General features: G+C 33.0%; 8 protein-coding genes across 9 annotated transcripts; 4 read left to right on the top strand and 4 right to left on the bottom strand.

The window, feature by feature from the left end:
• Positions 1-648: 648 nt before the first annotated feature.
• On the bottom strand, positions 649-1404 carry LOC9320199 (gibberellin-regulated protein 11). 2 transcript variants are annotated; one of them, XM_021031982.1, is made up of 3 exons: positions 1230-1404; positions 1110-1134; positions 649-1015 (listed from the first exon to the last, which is right to left on the bottom strand). In XM_021031982.1, exons 1-3 carry the CDS (start codon positions 1302-1304, stop codon positions 834-836), a joined length of 282 nt encoding a protein of 93 aa, XP_020887641.1. In that variant the 5' UTR covers positions 1305-1404; the 3' UTR covers positions 649-833. The 2 variants fall into 2 exon arrangements, with proteins under 2 accessions (XP_020887641.1, XP_002884133.1); XM_002884087.2 differs by having other exon boundaries at positions 1227-1390.
• Positions 1405-3325: 1921 nt separating this feature from the next.
• LOC9322236 (elongator complex protein 5) lies at positions 3326-5506 on the bottom strand. Its single transcript, XM_021033800.1, has 9 exons — positions 5185-5506; positions 5001-5093; positions 4771-4919; positions 4640-4686; positions 4487-4556; positions 4172-4398; positions 3999-4094; positions 3814-3889; positions 3326-3721 (listed from the first exon to the last, which is right to left on the bottom strand). The coding sequence occupies exons 1-9, from the start codon at positions 5349-5351 to the stop codon at positions 3522-3524; spliced, it is 1125 nt and encodes a 374-aa protein (XP_020889459.1). The 5' UTR covers positions 5352-5506; the 3' UTR covers positions 3326-3521.
• Positions 5507-5667: 161 nt separating this feature from the next.
• On the top strand, positions 5668-6695 carry LOC9320198 (60S ribosomal protein L6, mitochondrial). The gene is made up of 2 exons (XM_021033410.1): positions 5668-5789; positions 6225-6695. The coding sequence occupies exon 2, from the start codon at positions 6236-6238 to the stop codon at positions 6542-6544; it is 309 nt and encodes a 102-aa protein (XP_020889069.1). The 5' UTR covers positions 5668-5789; positions 6225-6235; the 3' UTR covers positions 6545-6695.
• A 12-nt stretch (positions 6696-6707) lies between these two features.
• LOC9322235 (ADP-ribosylation factor-like protein 2) lies at positions 6708-8105 on the bottom strand. Its single transcript, XM_002884085.2, has 5 exons — positions 7838-8105; positions 7636-7746; positions 7352-7514; positions 7179-7259; positions 6708-6999 (listed from the first exon to the last, which is right to left on the bottom strand). The coding sequence occupies exons 1-5, from the start codon at positions 7900-7902 to the stop codon at positions 6862-6864; spliced, it is 558 nt and encodes a 185-aa protein (XP_002884131.1). The 5' UTR covers positions 7903-8105; the 3' UTR covers positions 6708-6861.
• A 4523-nt stretch (positions 8106-12628) lies between these two features.
• On the top strand, positions 12629-14283 carry LOC9322234 (GATA transcription factor 20). Its single transcript, XM_002886122.2, has 2 exons — positions 12629-13177; positions 13673-14283. Exons 1-2 carry the CDS (start codon positions 12839-12841, stop codon positions 13952-13954), a joined length of 621 nt encoding a protein of 206 aa, XP_002886168.1. The 5' UTR covers positions 12629-12838; the 3' UTR covers positions 13955-14283.
• A 2721-nt stretch (positions 14284-17004) lies between these two features.
• On the top strand, positions 17005-17885 carry LOC9320197 (heat stress transcription factor A-4a). Its single transcript, XM_002886121.2, has 3 exons — positions 17005-17174; positions 17277-17510; positions 17596-17885. Exons 2-3 carry the CDS (start codon positions 17283-17285, stop codon positions 17749-17751), a joined length of 384 nt encoding a protein of 127 aa, XP_002886167.1. The 5' UTR covers positions 17005-17174; positions 17277-17282; the 3' UTR covers positions 17752-17885.
• Positions 17886-21545: 3660 nt separating this feature from the next.
• Positions 21546-23025, bottom strand: LOC9322233 (non-specific lipid-transfer protein 8). Its single transcript, XM_021030673.1, has 2 exons — positions 22527-23025; positions 21546-21822 (listed from the first exon to the last, which is right to left on the bottom strand). The coding sequence occupies exons 1-2, from the start codon at positions 22865-22867 to the stop codon at positions 21813-21815; spliced, it is 351 nt and encodes a 116-aa protein (XP_020886332.1). The 5' UTR covers positions 22868-23025; the 3' UTR covers positions 21546-21812.
• A 1339-nt stretch (positions 23026-24364) lies between these two features.
• On the top strand, positions 24365-27063 carry LOC9322232 (epoxide hydrolase 4). Its single transcript, XM_021030697.1, has 5 exons — positions 24365-24993; positions 25321-25496; positions 26330-26419; positions 26637-26704; positions 26775-27063. The coding sequence occupies exons 1-5, from the start codon at positions 24513-24515 to the stop codon at positions 26899-26901; spliced, it is 942 nt and encodes a 313-aa protein (XP_020886356.1). The 5' UTR covers positions 24365-24512; the 3' UTR covers positions 26902-27063.
• Positions 27064-27143: the final 80 nt, after the last annotated feature.

The following is a 27143-nucleotide window of genomic DNA, read 5'->3' as shown; positions in this document are numbered from 1 at the left end:
TTTTCTTGGATAATCCAAGGTAATTCCTCTTTTGAAATGTGGATAGTATTTAATTTCTTCTATTCACTTGCCTTTCCACCGACAGTTCTCCTATTAAGGTCGTTTTTCGTTTTTTGTTTTGGATTAATTTTCAAAGAGCAGAAACATTTTCTTCTTCATTTGTTTCAATATCCCCCTACTTGCAACAACGATGGTTTATTGCACTTTGTGATCCATAGGATTGTCCCACACTGACCTGTAGAAGATGTACTATTGGCTTAACGTGTTGTTGCTGTTGCTAGAAGTGTTGAACTGTTGATGATGCAAGTGAGTAACGGGGGATTTTAAGAGATAGAGATGATGGGAGTTTCTGATACATGAAGTCGATTTCTTTTGACAGTAAGAGTCCAGATTATTAACTTTTTAAACGTAATTTCATGTACTATCTTTCTTAATTTTAATGGTCTTGTTGGTAACTTTACATATTCTATTGAGCAATCATCACGTTACAAATGGCTATGTCACTCATAAAAGAATCCACCATAAATTTCTATCAGTTCTACGCTATACTTCATTAGTCCACTACAATTCTGTCGTCACCATTTAATGCCATTGCCTAACTCTTCCATGAGTCAAAGAAAAACAACTCTTTTTTTTTGTTCTCTTCGATCAGACCAAAACCAAACCGATTCTTAAATCAACAAGTACAACTTGGATAAACACTAACAAAGATCGAAGAGTTGCACATAACGTATAACATTCTCTTGCTTGCCTTTTATTTCCATATAAATTAATAAAAATTACTCGTACAAAGTAGTATTAACGAAACTGCAAATCAAACATCGACATTGTTTTTAAGGACACTTTCGGCGACCACCGTGGGTGGTGAGGTTAGCATAGCACGGGCACTTGTCGTAGTTTCCGTATGTGCCCGGTGGCACGCAGTTGCACCTAGCGCAGCAAGTCTCGCACGCTCTGTGACAAAGATTCGGCCTACTCGAGAGACTGCACCGTTCTTGGCACCTACTCTTGCAATCTACAAATACATCATACAATTTCAAAATTTTAATAAATACACGTATGTATAAAATATATACAACGTGTATATATGATAGATATCATGTAATTACCGATTTTAGGGGCGTTATCCGACGTCTGCATGAATATTTTGAAAAATATTATTAGAACAAGGACAAAAATAGTGAAAATATAATCAAATAAGAAATATATTGGCTGTTAAATTGTACCACCATATCGGCATGGACGAAGTCGAGGACAAGAAGAGATATGAGAAGAGAAGCAAGCAGGACTCTGAATACAGCCATAACTAATCCTTTGATCAGAGAAAATAAAAGAGGAGACAAAATGACAAATGAATGTTTTTGGTTGTTGTTGTAAATAAAGGCGTAGAATATGGGGCTTCTATTTATAAATAGTTTTAATTTAATATTAGTCACTAATAAGTGACAAAAAAAGAATAAAAACTATAAGAACTATGGTCAAAATGGTATCATTGTTTCTTATCAATTTTTTTGTTTGGTCAACACGTTAGGTTGTATGTAAACCAATATTTCTTTATCCATTTGTGAAATCAAATTTTTTTTAAGGATTTAACATTCATTTCCTAAATTAAATAATATGACTTAACAAGATCATTTTCAAATAAATTTCAGTCTTACTTTCTTTTGTTGGTCAATTCAGATGTATCTAAAGTCTAAACCAACTTCAGATTTGTTTCGGTTTTTAGATTTGATCTTTTTACTAATTTGATCTGTCCATTTTAGTTTTTTTTTGTTGGTCTTATCCTTCTTATTCAGTTACCCATTGAAAGAGCAACTCCAAGTCTCCAACCAACCACAGCACCAAATTTGATATGTCCCATTTTTTTTCATCTCTAACCACAACACTAAATTTTACACTAAAAAAAAAAAAGTAATATCTATTATTATATTATTAAATTTAAGATTCTTTATTTTTTAATATTTTTGATAAATACATTATGTTTTCAGTGTTTAATTGAACTTTAGTATGTATCTTTAATCTTAATTAATTTGATATTTATTTAAATATCTTGTACAAATTAATATCTTATATTAACTATAATTATTCATATTATTAAAAGTGAAAACATACAAAAATTTTGATGGTATATTTGTTTTCTAGTTGGTAAATAACAATTAAATTATCTTACTTAAAACAAAGTACAAATAAAATAAAATATTTTTTTGGTGTTTTATGAACAGTTCCATTGGAGCAAGATTAACACCAAAATGGTGTTTTGGTGTTGGAGAAGCCCTTAGGTATGCCCAAGATAAAGCTAATATATATGTTGTATCCAAAAATAAAACTGAGGAAGCTCTTTCTTCATAGTTTCTAAGGGCTTGATTGGTTATCCCGCTAGCACCCTCCTAGCGGTTGCTAGCGGTCGGTTGCGGTTGTTAGCGGTTGGTACCAATCATAGAAACCGCTCCGTCATGCTTCGAACCGCTCGAAATCGCTGAATTTCAAAAGCTCCTTCCCACAAGCGTTTGCGGTTGCGGGCGGTAGCGGTTGGATTAAAAAAAAAAAATTAAACATTTACTTATAATTATTATAATATATATTAATTCTATATATATCTTTAATCTTTGTATCACTTTGTATCACGTTCTCATCAGAAATCCTAATAATATTCTGAAACTCTATTCTCTCAATGTTTTCCATCCAAACTGATGAAAATTAATAACCAAATGTAAGTATCATATATCCTTTTATTCATTCATCACCTCATGTGTAACTTTTTGAATATTTTTCATGGCATCGTTTTTTTTATTTTCATTACGTATTGCTTAGCTTTTTGATTGAATATATGTTTCGATTTGTTTTCTCGAATAGAAACTCACTTGCTTTTTGATTGAATTCAACGTTATTTACAGTTTTTCCCATTACTTGATGCAATTTTTGATGTTAAACCAGATGCATAAAGTACTATCTTGTTACAAAATTTCTTTATTTTTGAATAATTATTTAGTACTTTATTTATGGTTTTAATTATTAAGCATGTTCAATTTTTCTAATATTATCATCATAATATATTGGTGTTTTTATTTCTTTTTTTTTGAAATATTTTTTATTTATTTTGGTCATTTTTTTATTTAACTGCTATCGCACCCGCTGATTTACCAGTCATAAAACTCCCGCAAACGCACTAATTTTCAAACGCTAAACCAGTCGTTCAAAACGCTTAATAACGCTTAAAGCCGCAACCGCCCGCTTCCGCAAACTCCCGCAACCGCAACCGCAACCACTGCGTTTAAACCAGTCAGGCCCTAATATGTGTTGATGATCATTATACAGCAACAAACACAATAAACAATTCAAAAATAATAGAAGATGAGATCATTACTGTAACAACTGTAACTGTAATACACATCTAATAACCAACAAAATCTTCTATTTAGTGTACAAATTTAGATAAATCTAACTAAGATCCCAACAATTGCCAAAACACAAACTGGAGCTATTATCTGGTCTTACGGTCTTACAAGTGTAAATTAAGAACCTTAAATGTCCAAATCATCATCAGGATCTTCATCAGAATCAGGATGCTCATCGTCTGAATCTCTGAAATATATAATCTCACCACCCTTACCCGATGAAACCACATCGGTCTGCAACTCCATTGAAGACAATGGTGTTGTTTCAATCTTGCCATCCACAAGAGATCTCCGCCCATCATAGATCTCGTTCGATTTTCCATCATCTGAAGAACAGAACCGTATCAAAAATGTTTGATCCACAATCTCAGACATTAACGAGCTTAAAATTCTATGGTTTTACTCTATGTACACTCACCTTGGTGCTCAAAAGGAAGCACAACTTTTTCTTTCTCGACCCGTTCTTTCTCAGACAACGTTAGATTGAAATGAACCTGAACCAAAAGAAACAATCACCTTAGGCCATACAACTTAAAAACAAGAGATCACATTATAGCAAGAGAGACAGACCAAGAAATAAAGAAGCAGAACTAGATAACTTGCCTTAGGCAAAAGGCTTTTAGTGGTTACAATAACAGTATCCGTGGAGGAAATGGGTGAAAAGACTATTCCTGATTGATCAACATGATATTCTTCAGACTGTAGGTAAAGAGTTACAAGAGTGTTAACTAAATGAGAATGATAAGGGATACAGAACAGAGCAAGAGGGAACTCACCATTACTCTTACACGTCCCTTTCTAAGCTTAAACCGGACATGAAACCGTCCCTTACCGAAATCCTGATGAACCAAAAAGAGGTTTTCTAAAGCATTCCTTTGCCCATCTGAAGATGGACACAAAGGTTCTAAGTTGGCTTTCATCGTGGATATATATTCAAGCGCATTTGTGACCTTCTCTTGGTGAAGGTCAGTGTTCAATGACCAAAAGACACTGGTAATTTGCGCTGCACCAAAAAGTTCAAACCTCTGTTGTTAAGCCTTACGAAGAAATAAAACTAATAAACTAGAGCTCAGGTTCATGTTGCAAACTACCGTGGCTTCGAAGATCTGTTAAAAGACCAGAAACTAATGGCATGGATGAATGTCTTAGCAGCTCATTCACCTGATTAAGAGTTTAGATATATAATCACTTCTCTTTTCGAATAGTTGATGTCTACAAAACTCAAAAACAAAACATTTGCTTACCGAATCTATGGCAACACAGAAATGTGTCTTTCCGGCTCCAACCAACTCTGCAGCAAAGTAATCACTTTTAATCTCATATAATCCTTTAGATAAAGATCAAACTGAATAAGGATGCAATGCAAAAGAACTACCTCTTCCTGCTTCAATGACTGTAGAAAAAAGCTTTCTCAAGTCACTCACACACTTGTGTAACTTAATCAAACTTGAACCTTCACTAAAACCACTTGAAGGTTCATGAATCCATCCCAATGGATCAGTGTAACAATCCAAAATACGAATCCTTCAAATCAAATACCAATTGGTATCAAATACAAAGAAGATCACTCAAACTACTCCACAAGATCTAATAATCAAAAATCACCATTTAGAAGATGAAGAGACAACGATTCCTCTTTGCTTCAACAATTGTAAATAGAACGAAGGGCTCCGCGAGAATGTGATCAACACGAGACCTCTGAATCACAAAGTGGGAAAAAAACGAATACTTTACAGGTGATGAAGTGATTTGAGATCGAATATAGTAGAATTAGGGTTTAAGAGTTTACTGCGACTTGGATTTTCCAGCTAAAATTGAAGACGATAGATTTGTGAGAAGGTAGCCGGAGACATCGATTCCAAAAGGTGAAGCTACAGTTTCTTCTATAGTGAGAGCTGGTGCGAGTTCGCCTTCTTCGCCACCATCTCTTAACTTTCTGAAAATCGATTCCGCCATTGTCGAGTGATTCTAGAGCTCTCCGGTCAAAAGAGCGGCGAGGAAACAAACAAAAACATAGAAAAGTTAAAAAGGTTTTATTGGGCTTTACGAAGTAGCCCAATGGGCTTTGTTCAAAGAAACACTCAAGGATTAAACAACAGCGTGTCGTTTTTCCATGGCTAAAAACGTCAACCATTCTCAAATAAACGTCAACCATTTGGAAAGGTTGTTTGGGCTTTATGAAGTAGCCCAATGGGCTTTTCTCGAAGAAACCATCAAGAGAAAAAAACATCGTGTCGTTTCTTCAATGGTAAAAACGTCAACCATTTTGTATGCTTTCTCGAAGAATCGAAATTAAAGAGAAGGAGAGAAGGTTTTAGGCCGGAGTTGGGGACTGATCTGGATCCGCCGGCGAAAAACCAGAACCGTCACATTCGTCGCCGGTAATTAAGAAAGGTATCTATTTTTCTTCTATGTCTTCTCTCATTCACTATCTTCTTATTCTCTTTTCGCTATTTCGATGAATCACTTAGAAATGGTATCGAACATTTTTGTTTGTTTGTGTTTTTCTTTCTCATTTTGGCGATGTTCATAGTCCAGAAGTCGCTGTGTTCTTGAAATTGGAGTTAATTGCAGTTTTTATTTTCGTTTTTTATTGTTCTTGAAATATTGCACGGAAAGTGTTCGACGTATTTCCTGTGTTAGCTCATCGCTTGTTTTCACGTCTCTGAGATAGTTTGCAATGAAACAAATGGCAAAAAGAATACTTTTTTCGAACCATGGTTGGTCAATTTTCAGATATTTCCTTGTGTGATTTGAGTAGGTAGAGAGACAAAATCTGCTGCCTTCAGATTTCGATTAAGCATCTTTTTGTATTTTAAATGGCTTTAGGAGAAATAGAAATGGAAGCCAAGTTTTTTCGATTCTTGAAGATTGTTGGAGTTGGATACAAAGCTAGAGCTGAGGAAGCAGGACGTTTCTTATACCTCAAATTGGGTTACAGTCACGAAGTCGAGCTTGCAGTTCCTCCAGCGGTTCGAGTCTTTTGTTTCAAGAACAATGTGGTTTGCTGCACCGGAATCGACAAGCAGAGGGTGCATCAGTTTGCTGCAACAGTAAGGAGTTGCAAACCTCCTGAACCTTATAAGGGCAAAGGCATAATGTACATTGACGAAGTCGTCAAGAAGAAACAAGGAAAGAAGTCGAAATGATCTCGCTCTCTCTCTTTTTGTATGCTTCTTCCTTCTTACTTTGCAGACAACTTTGATCCTTTTGTGATAGATTTTGATTGGATTTGCTTATCAATAAGATATATTTGGATGTATGAAACATCATTTTGTTGTTAAGTCTCTTTCAATTAAACAAAATGAGAAGAGTTTGTCTTAAAAACTTAAGATATATATTGTCTAATCATCGTTACAATAGAACTGAGAGAAAAGCTTATAGCCAATACAAAGTCACTCGAGCAGCATCTTTACGCTGCAAACAGTCGAGAATATAACAAGCCATTGCACAATGCAGTAATCGATTAGTCAAGCATGTAAATTCTGGAGGCAATGTCTTGAACCAACCAATCGAATCCTTCCAACAAACCTTGACCCGTGTATGCGCTGCAACCCACGATTTTCCAGTGGCGGCTTTTATCCATGGACTCTAAGTTTAGCACCTTCATAAGCAAGAAGATGAAACTCAGTTTAACACACAATGTACAACTCAAACATATCTTACTTAACCCACTAATCTTCACTAAAGTTGAGCAAGAAAACCCTTTTCCGACTGAGAGATAAAGATTCAACCCGATAAACCCGACTTCCAAATCGTCATAAAAGTTTCAAAAACCCTTACTTTGCCAATTTCATCAGGAGTAAGTGCACCTTGAATATCCTGCTTATTTGCTAGTAGCAGCAAAGATGACCCAGCTAGCCTCTGCCATTAAAACCAACATTGAATATGAATCATCTTCTCCATCACACAGCAACCAAGCTTCATATAGAAATAAAGACATTTATGAATAATACCTCTTCCTTCAAGAGATTGTCAAGTTCCATCTTACAATCATCTAACCTCCTAAGATCAGAACTATCAACCACCCATACCAAACCATCAGTCTGCTCAAAGTAATTCCTCCAATACGATCTTATAGTCTTTTGCCCACCAACATCCCATATATTTAGCGTATACCTACACACCATTATTCACCACAAGCTCATCATTGCCTATAACCTGTTCGATGAAATTCCTCAACCAATTTTGAAGAACACGAGACTACAAGAGTATGAAGAGCAGAGAAAAAGAGCTTTACTTTTGGTAAACAATGGTTTTGATGTTGAATCCAAGAGTTGGACTAATCACACTTGTGTCTTCTCCGTTTATCTTCAGAACAATCGTCGTCTTCCCAGAATTATCAAGTCCACTACAACAAACGAAAAACCACCAAAATCAGCACATCATCATAATGTATGATTAGATCGGAGAAGATTTACAAGTTTTGGAGTCTGACATACACCATAAGAATTCGCATCTCCTTCTCTTTCTTCTTGATCTTCCGGATTATGCTTAACAGTCCCATTTTCCACACAACAGAGCTTCTAAGCGAGACTTCAAAGTATTGAAAATCGAATCGAGATTGAATATCTGATTTAGGAAATGGTTTTACTGATTACGCGGTGGTTTTTGTAACCGACGACGACGGAGATGGCGGCTTTAGAGGATGCGATTTCGAACGGAGAAGACAATTCGACGGCGATAATGGACCAAACATTTTGACAGAAATTGCAATGAACTATATGATGGGCTTTGTATAATAAACAGTTAAAGCCCATGTACCATAAGTATGGGCCTTGTTCTCATGGATTAGAGGCTTTTTCTTTAATAATTGGGGTAGATATTAGACTAATCTCAGTAGTCTTGAAATTTCTTTTATTTAAGGTATCTACAATATTAATAGTAAAAAAACAAATCACAGTGATTGTACAATTTGATCTTTTTTTTTTTTTTTTTTTTAACTTTAAATTTCCATTAATTACAATTTGATCTTTGGTCTAAACAAACTACATATTCATAATTACAGATGACTGATTTGGTTGAAATTCTTAATTTCTTTAAGCCAAAGACCATAAGAGCATCCACATTGGACAATATTAGTGGTGTCCTAAAAATAAAAAAATAAAACAAATTAAGAAAAAAAAGCTTGAAACAGTGTAGACACGGGTCTGAGAGCAGACATTTTCCTAAGCTAAAGACACGATACATGTTAAAATACTATTATTTATATTATTAATTAATCCTTAAAACACCTTTCAAACTCTATGCAATAAAGGAGACCCTTCCCAAGCTATCCATAACCACGAGACAAATTTTCTCAATCTTCCAAATTATTTTGTTTAGAATCACTTGGTCACATAGTGTTATATACAAATTTCGTAGATGGTGAATTTCGTTCTCTAGCTTTGAGTAATTTTTTTTTTTGAATAGTTAGGATTTAGGAATTTCTGGATCTAAACTTGTACATCCTCTCATACGAGGAATCAACCAGAATATTTTATAAGGTCTCTTCCCAAGCACTTTGAGTAATTTTGTAGACGGTGAAAATCGTTCTCTGGCTTTGAATCTCGTAGAAATACTTTTATACATCAAACAACTGTTAACATGTAACACTCATCGTTGCAGATTACAAATTAGGGTTGAATCACACTTTCCGGATTAGAGGTTGGTTTCTCTTGTAATTAAGGTTAAATCGCCTCTAAACATATATAGGTTTTTTTTTTTTTTTGACAACAAACATATATACTATATAAGTATATAGGTTTAAAAAACGAGAAGTAGAACATACACCTGAAGAGGATAAGTGGACCATACGTTATCTAGAAAGTCAAACGGTCAAACTCGAGAATGAAAACGTTATTAAGAAACAAAGAAAAAGAAACACTAATCGGATCTTGATCCTTTTGAGGGATGTTTTGTTCTTTTTCTTTTTTGTTGGTTTGCTGTCATTCTCTTTGTTTTATTCTTCCTCTTCTTTGAGTGTTGGAGACGGACCGTATCATAATACAGTCCGTACGGATCCAAAATGCTAAAGTTAACGTGGTTAAATCAAATAACCATCGATCGGTAGTTATATATATTTTTTAAAAAACATACAAAATCGGTAATTGGATCACCTATCTAATCGTTTTGCATGCATGCATCTTTAATATCTACGTATCAAATTAATTTCTCGCCTTAAAATATAGTAAGAATTTTTATTATTAAAACTTTTTTTCTACATTGTTTGTTTGTGTTTATTTTGCATTTAACATGTATTTTTTTGGATAAACTTCCAATTTTATTATGCGAAACAAATTCTGTTTACTAATTATAAGCGCAAATGTCAAATACAAATGAACCTTTGAAATTTATTTTTATTTTGCAAAAATATTTTGTAAGAAAGTGAAAATATATTACATATTTTAAAATCTGATTATCATTTTTTCACTGGTAAACGCAAATACAAAATTAACGTTTGAAATTTTCCAGACCAATATGATTGGTGTGTATGATATCACGTATTTTAATCACAAGTCAGGTTCACCGTGGTTGATAACTTTTCTTTTTCTTCGGAAAACATTTGCAGTTAGTTGATAACTTCTGTGTTTGTGCTTAGTACATGGATTTATTTAATTTAAATTGTATATTTATATTTGAATATATAGTCATATGCTTCAACCAATATTGTCTCGTATGTAAAGAAACACTAATTAATATATGTAGATTAAATGCCAAAGCCGAACACTTAGTGTCTTGGGGTAATCATTTTTTCAGTTTCTTGTTCCATGAAACAAAGTGCATGTGTTCTTTAATTAAAAGCGGCAGTCTTCTCAGTTAAACAAAGAGATCACCAATCGCAACCCCGATTTGATTCTCTATGTTTGCTTAAAGCCTGACTCTAATTTCTCTCTTTAGGTTTGTTGAATCTTCAATATTCTTTGAATCTTTATTTGATCATACTATTTTCTGACTAAAGTATAATTCCATTTCATAAGAAAATAAGAAATGGACTAAAGTATTCTTCGATCAAACTGAATCACAATCTTAAATTGTTTTCAAAATTTCCCTTACTAGTTAGTACGTATCAAGTACTCAGATAAATCTTCGTGACTGGTTTTTGTATAACATTCCATTTACGGCATTTACTGTGACCAGCTATAATTTATATTATCGTGGCATAACTCGAAATTTGGTCTCTAACTTTAGAATGAGTCCTTTAATCATTGGTACGGTCCTTCCAGTGCCGGTCCGAGCATTTGTGAGGCCCTACACGAAAAATAAAATAATGCCCAATATATTTATAAGTTTTAGGGCTAATTTTTTTTTTTTTGACCTATTTTTAGTAAATTATACAAAAATAATGATATTTTGAATATTATTACATTCAAATTTAATTGTTTGGGCCCTATTTTATTTATTTTTTTCGAAAAAAGCTTTAGTTTTGACTAAATATTTTCATTTTATGGGCCTTTTTACCAAAAAAAAAAAAAAAATGTGTGGTGCCCCAAGCCACCGCTTGGGTGGCCTGTCCTGCGGGCCGGCCCTGGGTCCTTCAACCAAAAATGCATACTTCGTTAGAAAAACTAGTTAAGAGATCACCTTATATGTTAAGCCAACTTGCTTTCGAGTTAAGATTTTCTAAGACTTGATATTTACTATTATTCTTGTCTTGGCAAAACATCATCTACTTTAGGAGAGGAACGAACTAAGTATATAACCCAAAATTGGGAAAAGAAGAAAAAAGAAAAAGAAGTAGCAATTGAGTGTTTGGTGTAATATATCCAGTTGAGATTATTCGCTTTTGTACTTTTTTTGCTTTTAAAAATATTTTGGAGTTGGAGTTTGCTTCTTTGACTGATCAATTGAATCTCTCGCTCCCCAAGCCAAAGAAAGAACACAAGATGTTGCTTTTGATCATTGCCAAGAATCTCACTTCGCAATTCCCTTTACCTTTACCCTTTTTTTTTTAATTTTCCTTCTTAGCTTAAACAGTACTATTTCATCTTAATTCTACCATCTTTTAAAGCATAATAATAATAATAATAATTAATTCTACTATCTTAAGTTTATAACATATAAAATTTCATTATATTTTAAATGTTCAAGAAGCTTCAATATTAGATCTACTGTTTTTAAATTCCATGGTCCAATAGTAGTAGGGACTGAGAGCTAGCACTTCCATCGGTGGGATGGAGCAGGGTTTCTGACAAAAATTTATTAATAAAAAAGAAAACAAATAAAGAGAGAGACACAGTTTCTCAACAGAGAAATTCTGAGAAACGTGTCTACATACGTGTCATAAATTTATTGGTTTAATTATTAATAATAAAATAAAAATAAAAAAATTTAATTAAATAGATTTTTTTTTTTTTTGAGAAACTTTCATCGTGTCAACGGATGGAGATGCTCTAACCTTGTTCTAAAACGACAATAACTAAAGACTTCTCTAAATTTGATTATTGAAAGTATGTAAGCATGGTAGTTCCACATTATTGTTCTCTACTCAAATTCCCAGTACTAAAATTATTTAGCTCTTTATATTTGAGTCGGAGGATGTTTTGAATAATAATACTTATATGAGTTAAAGGGGCTTGCCGGCTTGGTAATGGGAGAGTCGGAGAGAGACAAGATCCTTAGAAGACCGTGACATTGTCACTCACGTGGGCCTCTTTTGACCAACCCCATTCCGACACTAAAACTGCAGATATCCAACACTTATCATTATTACTTATTTATTGGCACTAAAAAATATTATTTCATTAGAACTTTTAAGTTCATCAACACATATAATAAAATGCCAAATCTACTATATTTTTCTTAAGAATGTTAAACTACCTTTCATAGTGTGCTTTTATGCACTTTTATTTGAAACAAACATGAAAAGGAAACTACTCATTTCATGTATAACTTGGAAAACTTGTTTTCAAGATATGCAATAAAATTGAAACGACGACTCGGAGAAAAACTATAGTTTTCTAAGGCGAGGATTAGTAAAAATATGATGAATTTAAATTTGGATGTAACAACTGAAATAAATAGCAAACTATATACTCTTGGTTGAGGTCAGTGTGGAATTGTTGCGAGGACATAATTCGCCAACGAAGTCTTATTGCTTACTGTAACATAAAATCGGCGTCGAAAATAGAATCTAGAATACTTTGTCTTCCATACCAAGAAACTCCGATAAAAATAATATTCAATGATTTATAAAGCTCTGGAGAATATTCATTGTCGAATTGTTGCTTTCTTAATTTCTTTAGATAAAGTAACAAATAATGTAATATGCACTACATTAATAGATTCGATCACATATAGCTACCACAGACCAAATTCACTTTTGTCGTTACTTAAGTTTCCAACTCTCTATATATACGTACCCATGTCTTAATTTGTAACTTGTAACTTAACTCACAAAGGCACCAAAACAACACACATATTGCTCTCTCTTTTTTCTCTCTATATATTTAGTCTTCAATTTCATGATGGGATACCAAACAAACCCTAATTTCTCCATGTTTTTTTCCTCGGAAAATGACGACCAAAACCACCACAATTACGATCCTTATAATACTTTCTCTTCATCACCTTCTGTTGATTGCACTCTCTCACTTGGAACACCCTCCACTCGTCTCGACGACCACCGTAAATTTTCTTCTGCTAATTCTAACAACACCTCCGGCGACTTCTACTTTCACGGAGGAAACGCCAAGACTACGTCGTACAAGAAGGGTGGTAATGATCATAGCCTACCTCGCCGTTGTGCTAGCTGCGACACCACTTCAACTCCTCTATGGAGAAACGGACCAAAAGGACCTAAGGTAATTAATTAATAGATTCGTCATTTATATGTATGATCAAATAATGTGATAACTCTGTCCGAGATGACCTTATGTCCATAGATTAATGCATTAAAAAAAAGTGTATGAATTGTTAAAAAAGTATCTAGATTCTAATGAAAGTAAAAAAAAAAGTGTCATTTTGGCAATTCAAAACCTCAAACTGTTATATCATGCGGAACTATTCTAGGAAAAAGTACAAATATTTTCTAATCAAATTTTGTCACATCATATATACTTTCTTGGTTGTTTTATATTTTTTTCATAAAATACTTTATCCTTAACTAAAATAAAATAAGTTATTTCTTATTGAAATATTTTTGAATGAGGTTGTGTAAAGTCTATAAAGATGTTAACTAATGTTTATTATACAATCTCCATATAATCGAATGTTCGAATCTATCTAGCATGACTATAATATCTACATTTTCAAAGATAATTTGGATGTATAACTTATACAATGTTAACTTGGTGCAGTCGTTATGTAATGCTTGTGGAATCCGATTCAAGAAGGAGGAGAGGCGTGCAACGGCCAGAAACTTAACGATATCCGGTGGAGGTTCATCGGCGGCAGAAATTCCGGTAGAGAATCCGTACAACGGAGGTGGAAACTATTACAGTCATCATCACTATGCTTCGTCGTCGCCGTCGTGGGCTCATCAGAACACACAAAGAGTTGCGTATTTCTCACCGGCACCGGAGATGGAATATCCCTACGTGGATGAGGTCACGGCTGCTTCGTTTATGTCTTGGAATTGACGTGTCACGTAAGCAAGTCCGACTTCGATCGCCTTCTCCACCATTTTGACGAGATGAAGAAGAAACGTTTAATTATGGATCATGATGATGATGATGAAAAGTTAATTATCATAGATTCTATCACACAAAGTAAAATCAGTCTTGGTCAAATTCATTATTATTTTTAGTTTCTTTTTTATTTTTATTTCAACTATAGCTACTTGTGTTTCTTTTCAGGACTTTTTTGACAGCTATATTGGTGTTAATGATATATACGTAGTGTATAACCCTTTTGATGATGTTTCCACTTGCTTTGACCGTATATGATACATATATTTCAACTTTATTTTTTATCGTCTTTTTAAATCTTTAACATTTTCCGATGCAACGTTAATTAAGTGATCTAGTTTTGCTTCTTTTTGTAGCAAATACATATACCATCCTCGCATTTTATTTCATGTCATACGAATATAAAATTTAATTAGCCAAAAGGGTATTGTTACGTAAATTTGGCGGATTTTCGAGCTTTTCTTGGTTCCTACAAAATGAAAAAGCATTAAAAGACAAGTTTGAGATCACTTAAAAGGGAGTCAGAGATGAGTGGAAGGAAGGGCTGGGCAAAAAAATCAGAACTGAGTACCCGAATTGGAATCCACCCGAAAATTTTGACCCGAATCCGAACACAAAAATTTAGATATATCTTATTGGATCCTAAACTCATCTACCCGAAAATCCGAACCCGATCCCAACCCAAAAATACCTGGACGTTTTATTCGAAAACTCGAAATTTTACCCGAAAATCTAGATATTTATCCGAAAACTCGGGTATTTACCCGACAACCCGAGAATTTATCCGAATATTTATATAGCCGGTATTTAGCGGTTCTGAAAATGTATATCTGAATCTGAAAGAATCCAAACCAAAACCGAACCGATTGTTTTATTTACCGTATTGGGTTCTAAACTCCTCTACCCAAAATACCTGTATCCGATCAGGTTTTATCCGAACCCGACCCGCGTACCCGAATGTCCAACCCAGCTAAGTGAAACAATCAATTAGTGAGGGGTCATGCAGTGGACATATTACTTGCTAAAAATCTCGTTTCGATTGGGAAGACTGAATTTCAAACTCCAAATGAAATTTTTTCTATCTATAATCTTTGATGTTGTTGATGAACAATCTATCATAATTGTTGAAAGAGCTTGTAGTAATGGTAATTATGTCGTTGGTGAGTATAAAATAACTACTTCAGAACATACACATGTTCTTGACAAATAACAAAAAAAAAAAAAAAAAGAGAAATTGGATATAAAGGAAGTTTACCATAATTTTTGTCCATATATATATTTTTGGTGAAATTGTTACTTTGGACTAAACTACACCTACACCCTATTTTAAACAGTTTATTAAAAAGATAACCATAAAAACATGTAGATATTCAATAATATATATGACTTGAAGTAAAAAAAAAATTGATTTTGTTGAAAAAACTTGATTTTTGTATAGATAAAGTCAGAATGTATATTCTACATTTTTCTTTATGTTCTGCGAATTTTATACTTGTTTTCCGTTCTGAAAATTTCAGAAATCCGAATATCAAATTTCTAAAATATTTGGAACATGCATTCTACGTTTTGCTCTATGTTCTATTTTTTTTTTTATTGAATATATGTTCTACTAATTAGTGCATATTTTTCCATCGATAGAAATTATAATTTTTTTTTAGAATGTAAATTCTACGAAAATGTAGATTTTATTTTCTGAAATTTTTAGAATTCTCTAAATATAGAAAGTGAATAATAAGACAATGAAACTAAATATTAGTTTAGATTACGTTTTAAATAGAATTTAATTTTTTATATTACGATCTACATAATTTAGAATTCCTTGTCTAAATTTTTTAGAATTTTTTAAAACTAAATCATCTAAAACCTATGCCCCATCGATTCTGTGTTTACGATACTCGTTTTTCCTTCTTCTTCCCTACTCCACGAACCAATACAAGGCTGAAATACACTTCAATCTTCGTCGAGATGAAAACAGGAGGACTCCACATGCCACCGAACACACAGACGGTGGAGCTATCACCGACTGCCTCAATTCAGAGAAAGTGTAGGTTTTTTTTTGTTCTCTCGTTCTATGAAAAGAAAAAAAAATAACATGTTTTTTATTAGGTCTTGGAAGACTCTTTATGAATTAGAGGTTTAGTAATTTTAGATTTATATTTCAATTTTGTAAATAAATTAGGAAGTCTTAATTTTTAAATGAAATTTGAGAGAAAATAAGGGTAAATTTGGGTTTTGAATTTTAAAAAACCTATATGATCAATCTACCAAAATAAGGTATATATATGGACAAAAATTATAGTAGATATCTTTTTTATCCAATTTTCCCAAAAAAATATACTTCCCACCTCAGCAAATATTTACCCAAAATCTCTTGCAAGTCTTTTGTTTACAAAATCAAGAAACATATATATACATATTTTTTTTTATTGTGATATGGTTTAGAATGGCTCTATATGCGGTTTAGGTAATTTGCTCTAAACTTCATTAATCATATACCCTAAAACCCTCGCCCGCAAAATCTCGCTACGTAACGGAGAAACCCAAAACGGTCGGCTTTGGAGTCTTGTCTCGCTTGTCCGACTTAGATTTCATTCCATGGCTTTCTGGGGTGAGCTCGCCGTTTCTTTTTCTTTAATTTAAAAAAAAAAAACAAAACCAAAACCTAATTTTCTTTCAATCATCGATGGAGAAGAAACAAAAGACCTAATTTTTTATACAGGAGTTAGACGTTGATAAGAGATTTGTATGTTTAATACACAGGAGTTGAAGTGGAGCCAGGAAAGCCTTTCACTCTTAAGGCTACCGAAGCAACAAGAATAAGAAGACTTCACCTTTCCCATGTCTTTATTCTCTACCCTAAATTTTGTTGATATACTACAACCTTTTGTGTAACGTAACTTGGTTGATATTTGACTTGTTTTTCTTGGTTTAGGCGACATTAGGGGGGATTGGTAATGAAACAGCTAGACACATTCTTGTGTGTAACGTTGGGAACAGACGACCTCTCTACTTATGCATCTTGTCTCCTGGAAAGGTTGATTCTTGCCAACTGAATCTCGACTTTGAAGAAGCCGATGAAGTTATCTTCTCTGTTATTGGACCTCTTAGCATTCACATCACTGGCTACTTCCTCCCTATTCCTACCGCTTTTAGGCTAAATGATGACGTACAAGTAGGTAACAATGAAAATTTCTATCCGAGTTGTAAAATTAACGTTAGAACTAGTAGATTCCTTTCACGTTCTGTTCATGGTTTGAGAATTTTGGGATTTTAGAAAGATATGCAGGTTTTAGGTAGGAGTGAGCTTTCTGATTACCCATTACCTGTATTCTACGAACGTTTATATAAGCTGGTGGATGATCCTTCTTCGGATTCAATCATTTCATGGAGCAAAAAAAGCAAGAGCTTCGTCATTCGAAATCAGAAAAAGTTCATTCGCAGAAAGATTCATTCGAGATTTCCCTTTTCCAGCACATTTGAAAAGTTTATCTCCATGCTTAAGTATTACGTAAGTTTTTTCTCAGATTTGCAAAATATAGCATTTTATTTTAAACGCTTGCTTATATATTTTGTTCTTGATGTTAGTTTGGTAGGGCTTTAGCGAAATGAAGAGGTCAGATGGGCTACTGGAATTCGGCAATGAGAATTTTGTGAGAGGTCAACCTATGCTTATGAAGGAGATGCACCTGAAAGCTATGATGAAGAGGATTAACAAAGATCTCACGGTATTTAAAGCTCAGCGGAGATAGAAAAATCTAAAGACTTTTAACAGAATCTCATCATGCTTGCAGTCATCTTCTCTTTTCATGCGTTTGTTGTTGTTCCAGCTGCTTTCTTTCTTGTATCCAGAATTTGTTTGGCTTTGTAATTGAAACTATGTTATGTTTTCTGACCAAGGATCCTCTATTTCCATGATCGAGATATACACTTGTAGAAGTTTGGGGAAAACTCTCAAACCTTGTGTGTATCTTTTGTTTGTGTTCCAGGACTCTTTTAAAAGAATTCTAACTTGTTTACGAAATCTAGAAACAGCTTCAAAATTTTTGTCATTCGGTTTAGAATTGCTATAGTTTAGGTTATTGCTCTAAGAGTAAACATGGAGTCTCTCATTGAGTTTTTCACCTATAAAATAACAAAAAAAAGAATAAAGTAAGTCTCTCCTTTGAGAGACTTTGAAAACATTTGTAACGACGCATTTGATACATGTCTCAACATAATTGGTTATTGAGAGACTAAGAGAGGTTCTCCCCACTCTACATGCTCTAAGCGTCATCTACTTTTTGTTCTATGTATGCAAAAACTTCTTCACTCTATAACCCTCTTCTTTTATTTCTTCCTAAAACCCTCCTCCAACAAAAACCTCGCCACAAAACGGAGAAACCCAGAAGAAAGGGGTCGACTTTGGAGGTTTTTTTCTGACATTCAATGGCTTTTTGGGGTGAGTTCTCCGATTCTTTCTTTTTCTTAAACCCAAAAAAACAAAGTGAAAAATCATCACTTGAGAAGAAAAAAAGAGAGTAACTTTTATATGAAGATGTTGATGAAAGATTTCTATATTTGCAAGAGTTGAAGTAAAGCCTAGAAAGCCTTTCACCCTCAAAGCTACTGGAACAACATGCATAAGAAGAAGACTTCACATTTCTCAGGTCCTTAAATTTTGTTGATTTTCAGAATTTGTATGTTCACTGTCATCTTCTCTCTAATTAGTTAATTTCGTATGTCTACTCTCGATTTGAGTGTGTTTAAACGTGTTTGAGAGCTTTATTTACATATAAAATAGGGAATTTGGACTATTTGTTTGTGTAACTTGGGCATATCGTTGACATTTGTTTCTTGGTTTAGGCGACATTGGGTGGGCTTGCTAATGAAACAACTAGACAAACTCTTTTGTGCGATGTTGGAGACAAACCACCTCTCTACTTGTGCATCTTATCTGCCGGAAAAGTTTAAACTTTCCAACTGAATCTAGATTTTGAAGAAGTTGATGAAATTATTTTCTCAGTGATTGGACCTCTAAGCATCCACCTTACTGGCTACTTCCACCCTACTAATAATGATCACAAGACTCCCCCAGGTTCTTGTTTTAGAGTGTCCTCTGCCTTCAAGGATTACAAATTTGAAGGAAATAAGTCCTACATTATTAGGAAAGGGTGAGCTCAATGGGAAGTCTGAAAGTGGTTTTACCAAAACACTACAAGAGACCTATCAAAGTGTTGGATTTTTTGAAAACAATGGAAGGTTGTTGTTATCCAAACTCTTGGATCGCTTATCGGACATTGTTAACAGTTTCAGTTTCTGTTACACTGCAAAAAGAAGCTTTTCAAAGTTGAAACTGATAAAATTTTACCTTCGAGCAACTATATATGTCACAAGAAAGGTTGAATTATTTGGTTTTATAGAGAGAAAATTGGTTACAATTCGATTATGTGAGTTTGATGAATAATTTTTTTTGAAGAAAGATATAAAATTGTCGTTTAGATTTATTTTGTTTCTATTGTCCTTTAGATTTTTTGAATTAAGAAAAACCACAATATTCTTACTTGTCCTAAGCTTTAATTAGCCTAAGCACGGTACTGATTATGCACAGTCTCGCACACACATATCATGTTTTAAAGTTCAATGAACATGTCATGTCTTGCACACACACGAAATGGAGATCAAACCATCCAGTGATGTGTTACCCTCTCATCGGAAATGATGATGATGATGATACAAAAACTGAATCAAGGAAAAATAGGAGAATGAATAAGAGAGAGGAAACTATTGATGTCAACACAAATCATTTGAATGTTCAGAGAACAAGAAGCAAGCTACCGACAAGTGAGTCATACCTTTATAATTTAATTCCAAATTTCTGTTGAAAACATGGTAGAAATAAGTATAACAATCTGCAAATACAAGGTAGTATATGGTATGATCAACTTTTTGGGGTTTGGCTCATGAGACAAGCTTTTGCTATACTTGTCTCTTCAGTTTTTTTTTTGTTTTTACTCTCTTGTGGTTTACTAGTATTTTGAGGTTATAAGGTAGTCTTATAAAATTTCATTCCTACAATGATTAGGAACGTGAAGAAGAAAGCTCGTACTAAGAAACCACCGCCAGAACTAGAGATATCATCAACTAAAGTACTCATTGAAGAGATTGAAAAAGGAAACTCATATGGAAAGTCAATTGTTAACGAGAAAAGGATGAGTATATTTTACTTCTACGTCTTGTGCAATATTTAAAAACGATTGATGGATGTATAATGTTTCATCAGAGCGTCCAGACACCAATTTAGTGGTGGTCTAAAGAAATGGCAAGCCTTTCCAGCCAACCAACCTCCCCAAATGGAAATCCTTTCTCTAAAGTTCATGGACATTGAACAGCATCAAGTCGCTGTTTCTAATTAATGTTTCTAGGTCACAGTTTGTTGTTAATCGTACTTCAAAAACATACTAAAAATCTGCCTTCTAACGATACTAAACATATATGGCAACTGGGAGTCCTAAATAGTAGCATCTTTGTACTCCAATTTGTTGTAGCAACTAATAGAGAAGATTGGCTGAAATCTCCTTGTATTGTCTCCTTAGTTGTAGTAAAGAACTGGAGATTCAAGATTTACCATCTCTTAGGAAAGAATTATTTTCCAAATATAGAAGAAATCTTTATATATAAAAAAAATATTTGAAATATATCTTCCTTCTTGGAGAAATCATGTCCATCATCCTTCTCTTTCGAGAAGAGACCTATTTCATCTATCCTCTCCGATATGGAGAGTGTGTTTAAAAGCTCAGCCTTGATGGCATTTAGAGCTCAATTTGTTCACTCGCCTCTATTGGCAATTGAATGAGCTTCATCCTCGGATTTCTTACAAGACCGAGTGTTGACGATCGACTTCAAACCGATCATTCTCGAAGCCCCCGCAATGGAGTTTCTGGTTATTTTCCACGGATCTAACCTTCTATCGTTTCGTTTTCAAGCTTTGTTATTCAATTGTATCTCAATTTCAAGCATTGGACAAGGCTTCTCTTTGGCAATGAGTCTCCAACTTTGTTTGGTTGTTGTAATCACAAGTTAGATTAATATAATTCCGTTGACAAAAAAAAGAAAAAAACGTTGAAATATATATTTATTGTAATTATATTTAATATTTGTATACGTTTGGTTATTGATTTTTTTTAGTTTTGTTATTTTGAATTAATTGCATATATTCTTAATTAGTTGTATATTGTTATTTAATATTTTTATACATATTTACGTTCTGTTATAATACTAAAACGTTCTCATACCTCAATGGTTAAGAGTAGTCTTTTCTAAGTGTTACAGGACAACAGTTCAATTACTCGTATAGCGGATTGTTAACCGTGTGAACGTCTGTTTAACGAAAAATTAATGACATATCCGAAATGACCTAGTCAACGAAACTTGACCATCTTATCAAATAGTCAAACTAAACTTTACTATTTTATGGTATTTCGAAAATTCATACTTTTTTCCCCAAATTTGAAAGTTTGTATTTTTTTGACATTTTTCTCTTTTAACATATAGAGCCCTTTTAAAATATTCAACAACATGAAAAGCTGTTTTTTCATGACTCATCAGTTCACAACACTGTAATATCCAAACCACCGGGGTAAATGATTGCATTGCATGCACAAATGCACTCAAATGCACCCCACAGTACACATGTACATGTACATCATACATAACGAAATTAAATGACCTTACAACATTCGCCTAAATATCTTACTGCTGGACGCGCCTTTATTGATATAAATTGCATACTTAATTAGGACGATATGGACCATTGATCGATGTTGTGAATTTCTCAACCAACCCTGCAGAAGAAAAAAAATCAACAATTTATTATTTATTTCAGCTTTTAAAGTTTAGAATTTAAATTAAACAGACAAAATTAAAAAATGTTAAATATTATAATTGCATAATTATACTACAAGAAATGCAGCGTTTTCCTACGGCTAAAATCGTAGGAGATTGGTAGGAAATAGACGTTGTCTACCAATTTCCTACCAAAAATGTTTGAAGGGAATCGTCCGTAGGAAATAGAATTTGGTAGGAAATTCGTCAGAAATTTCTTATGAAACTTGTTCGTAGGAAATTTTGTAGGAAAGTGGTATGGTCTTTCCTATAATTGACACAAATTATTCCAAAATTGAGTAAAAACATATTGTTTCTAAACAATAAAGTTATGGTCAATTAATATAGAAAACAAAGTAAAATATCATTTAACAAAATTATTTATTCAATTTTGTAATTTCAGATTGAAATTATTGTTTCGTCTATTCTTACTACCTAGAGTTAGTGTTTTTTAAAAAAGAGATAAACAGAAAATAGATAAAAGTTTCAAAATATGATTATATTCGTGTAATTATGTTCACCGTATGTTCTTTACTAAAGATTAATATTTTAAAGTATTTTGAACTTTAAAGCTTGTTCATTTCTATAGAAAGGTGAACTAAAACTCAAGATACTAGACAACTACAAAAATCAGTAGGAGATGCATATATCATTCAAAACGTACGTAGTGCAGTCGACAGTAGGAGATGCATCAACGGGCAAGCTCGCACCACAATTGCTAGCAAGGGCTTGAGCCAATTCAGGCTTCACGGTAACACTGTTTGCCACTGACTTGATGCATTGACAAGCTGCCTTCTTATCGGCAGATGTGGTGGTTGCAGCCGCTAAACTCTTAACTCCGTCGCAGCAAGTCTTCGGAGGGTTTCCACTTCCGCTGGTCAAATAGCTCACACATGGCTGCAAATCCTGTATCACAACACTGCAAGATATCGCGGATTCAGAATAACGAGGTATAAAGAATATTCCGAGAACGGAAATGATCGCTAGACTTTTCAATACATTCATCGTTGTAAATGGAGAAATAATTAAATAAAAGTCTTAATTAGTGTATTCTTTGTGTTTGCTACATATGTAGAGTGAAGACGAAGCGTTTATATATTTGGTGAATTAGGAAATCATTTTATTAAAAATTAGAGATTTATTAGATGTTGGTTTAGGGTTGTGATGGAGTGAAAGTAACTTCTAATAAAAATGTAAAATTCAACATTTTGGTATGACATTTTTGTAAAATAAATATTTTTTGGTCTAGGTAGTTAGGTTATAGAGATATCTTGTCATTTTGGGTTTGTGCATATTAAACTTATAATCGTTTAGGTACAATTGGTGACTACATCTACAACACTCAAAGATGACGTGTTTACTTAAGTGTTGGAGCTAGGTTAGTCCAATAAGGGGTTCACTAATTAATCACAGAGGAGTAGTACGTAAATGTGCGTAATTGTCTAATTGCGTAGCTCAATAAAATCAAAATAAAATATTTTCAGAAAAAAACCAATTGAGAATATATAAATCATAGAAGGTATGGACGTGGGCTTTCTTTGGAGTGGTGTGAAAATGACCTATATAGTCCGATGAAAGATTTAATTTTACAAATAATATTTATTTACAAAGATGAAATACTGTAGATGATGTCTTTCTGATTTTTTTATTCGAACATTAAAACTTACAATGATGTAAATACATTTTTACAAAAGAGTCATATAGTAGTTATAATTTACTTTTTTTTTTTGTTATGCAAGCTTTTTCAAAAAAAAGTTTTTAACCAAAATGAAGAGAAGAAGAGGATATGAACTATATACATAGCTAAATTCTACTATTTTTGTAAATAACTAACATACAAGTTTATTTAACAAATTTCAGATTATCTTATATAGTACCATGCTATATATTTTAAATAACAAGTGAAAAACATATTTATTATTTACGATTTTGGCACTACATATGTTGTAAACTTTAACCAAATTAAAATTTGATTATTTAGTAAATAACCCCAAATGAGAACAAGAAAGTTTTTTACAATATACCGATCAGGAAGTGCGATTTCCACTCTGACTAGATTCAGAGATTATATGCAAGGCAAGTAATTAGGAAATCAATCATCTCTAAGTTTTCTTTGTCCTTGATAATAGTTTATTAGTGTTGGTTGGTAACATTAGGAAAAGGTACGGTAAAAACTTTTTTAAAAATATAAGTGTAATATAGAATGACAGTATAATTATTAAACGAACAGAAAACTGAGAATTTTTTTTACTGGCGAAAGACAGAACTTTATTTGTTCTAATTAATCACACCAAAAAAAAAAATGTTCTAATTAATTAATATTGAATCATATATAATTCCTTATAGAGTAATTTTATAAATAGCTGCAAATTAGTATCCTATATTGCAAGTTATGGATCAAAACGTCGAACAAGATAAATATAAAATATGTAAAACATAAAGACTCTTTAAAATGTCTTTAGGATCATGTTATAAAAAAAAATGTGTAAAACAAGAAATGATTGGTTGAATATAAAATAAGAACCCAGCACCAGATACATTATAATTAATCCCAACTCAAAAAGCTTTAAAATCTTCACCTTCCATTTGCTATTATATTCCATCTTCAAACATCTCTCTCCCTCCAAACAAGAAAAAGAGTAAATATACAATGGTGAACTTTGTGGATTCACAAAAACCATTGTTGTACCGTCTCATGAAATGGGCTGGTGTCATTCCGTACACCGTAGAGATTGAACCAGGGACGAAGATGAAATTCTGGATCCCAAAAGAAACCCTAAAAAAGTCCAAAAAATCTGACAAAAACTCTGCCGTGGAACCCCAAAAACCTACCAAACCAGTCCTCTTGTTCATCCACGGCTTCGCAGCTGAAGGGATTGTGACGTGGCAGTTCCAGGTCGGATCCTTAGCCAAGAAGTACTCAGTCTATATACCGGACCTCCTCTTCTTTGGTGGGTCTTACTCCGACAACCCGGACAGGTCACCAGCGTTCCAAGCCCACTGTTTAGTCAAGTCTCTTCGTATCCTCGGCGTGGATAAGTTTGTCCTTGTAGGGTTTAGTTACGGTGGCATGGTGGCTTTCAAGATAGCTGAGGAGTACCCTGAGATGGTTCAAGCCATGGTGGTTTCAGGTAATTACTATATTTTTGGATGTCTCAATCTTTTCTATAGGGTGGTTAAAACGGGTTAACCCGCCTCCGTTTGACCCAACATATAATAGGCTAAAATGTATTGCGAGTTTTGGTGGGTCGGTTTTCTCAAAACCATGGTCTAGGAAATTACTTCCATACCGATCGAGAGTTCAAGATCGTATTTAACACTCTCTTTTTTTCGTATACCAATCATAGTAATTACAAGATACCGTAAATTATTCTAAAAGTCTATTTTCTTATATTTTTACATTGTAATCTCATTCTTAAAACTTACATATATACAATAAGAACTTCTTTCATTATCAGGTTCGATACTCGCGATGACTGATACAATCAGTGAGTCTAATTTGAACCAGTTAGGGTTTAAGTCATCGGCGGATCTTTTGTTACCAACTTCGGTTAAAGGACTCAAGACTCTCTTTACCCTTGCTGTTCATAAACCCATGTGGTTCCCGAATCGGCTCTTCAAGGATTTCATTGAGGTACACCTACTCAAACTCTGCAACTGGCTCTCTATACAGGGCCGTCACAATGAGTAAAAAAAAAGGCATTTGCCTTAGGCCTCTTCTAAAGTAATCAAATTTTGGCCCCAAATTTTAAATAATTATATAGAATATTAGTAAAATATTTTTATTTTTAGTGTTATTTTTCTTAAGTTTGAAATTTTGTTTAATATATCAAAACTATTTTTATTTATCTCTAATAATTTACAATATAATGTTTTTGAATTTTAGTATTTTTATAGATAAAAAATGTTAACTAAGAAAATAGAATACAAAAATTGTATAAAATTATATATTTATAGTTAATTGTACAAAATGTTATTTTCATAGATTAAGAACATAGTGTTAAATATCTCTAGTTTAGTAAAAAAAATATTTTTAGTTTTAGTTATAAGTTATAACACATTTTATTATGAAAATATATAAACCATCTCGTTTTTTTTTTTTTTTTTTTTTTTTGCTTTAAACCACCAAAACTATAGACACGACCATGTCTCTATATTATAATTTTTCTTAAAATATATTTAGCAACTGTATATTAGTATCCATTTGGTCAAATATGGACACGAAATTGATCTCCGAGCTCGATAAAGAGCTTGTCATAACTAGATTACAACGAATGGAGTAATAATTAGTATTGATATGTTAGGTTTTATATTTAACTTTATACCTACCTTTAATTTTTTTGTGCAAAAACTTATATTTATGAACCCCTAATCATTAGTTAGGAATCAATTTGGATTCTTATTTGTTAAGAAAATAAATAATTGTCATATGCTATAGTAATATACCTTTTTTTGCAAAATGTGAAGGTGATGATTACCAATAGGAAGGAAAGAGCAGAATTGTTGGAAGCTTTGGTCATCAGCAACAAAGATGTGACCATCCCTCGTTTTCAACAGGTCTTTATATAAGATGAAAAAAAAAAGTCATTCACAAGAAAACATATGGAACTGTTCGTTTATACTAGTAATTAAATCATTATTGACAAAATAATATTTCTCCATATCGTATAAGAAATGCTATATATATTTATTACAACTTAAAATCTAAAATACACTTAAAAATTTACTACTTAATGCATCAATTGATATTATTAATTATTATTTTGTTTGGCAGAAAATCCATCTTCTGTGGGGCGAAAGTGATCAAATTTTTAACCTTGAATTTGCCAAGAGCATGAAAGAGTAAGTTTCAGTACCGCAATATTTTTTGTCAATCACATATATTTAGTCTCGTTTATATTTTGTTTTAAAGGCAACTAGGCGAAAATGCAACAATGGAGAGTATAAAAAAAGCAGGTCACTTGGCACATTTGGAGAGACCTTGTGTCTATAACAGACGTCTCAAAAAGTTTCTTGCTTCAGTTTACTCCGAAAACTAAATTCGGTTTAATTGAACATAAATTAAATAATACATAAATGATTCTCACATCAATGCCCAATGAATTTATTTATCTTATTTCTTTGGTTGTAATTCTTCTGTCAAAAATAATGTAACCTGATATATTTCCTAAAATAATGTATGCCTGTATGGTTCATTGAAATGTTATACTAGTTTTCTAGATAATTTTCAATTTTATGTCCGTAGTATTTCTATAAATCAGAGAATGGGGATCTTCTAGTT

This window comes from Arabidopsis lyrata (assembly GCF_000004255.2).
Source record: "Arabidopsis lyrata subsp. lyrata unplaced genomic scaffold ARALYscaffold_3, whole genome shotgun sequence".
Classification (NCBI taxonomy): domain Eukaryota; kingdom Viridiplantae; phylum Streptophyta; class Magnoliopsida; order Brassicales; family Brassicaceae; genus Arabidopsis; species Arabidopsis lyrata.
The sequence above is the reverse complement of the archived record's forward strand: the minus strand, read 5'-3'. Positions and strand labels throughout refer to the sequence as shown.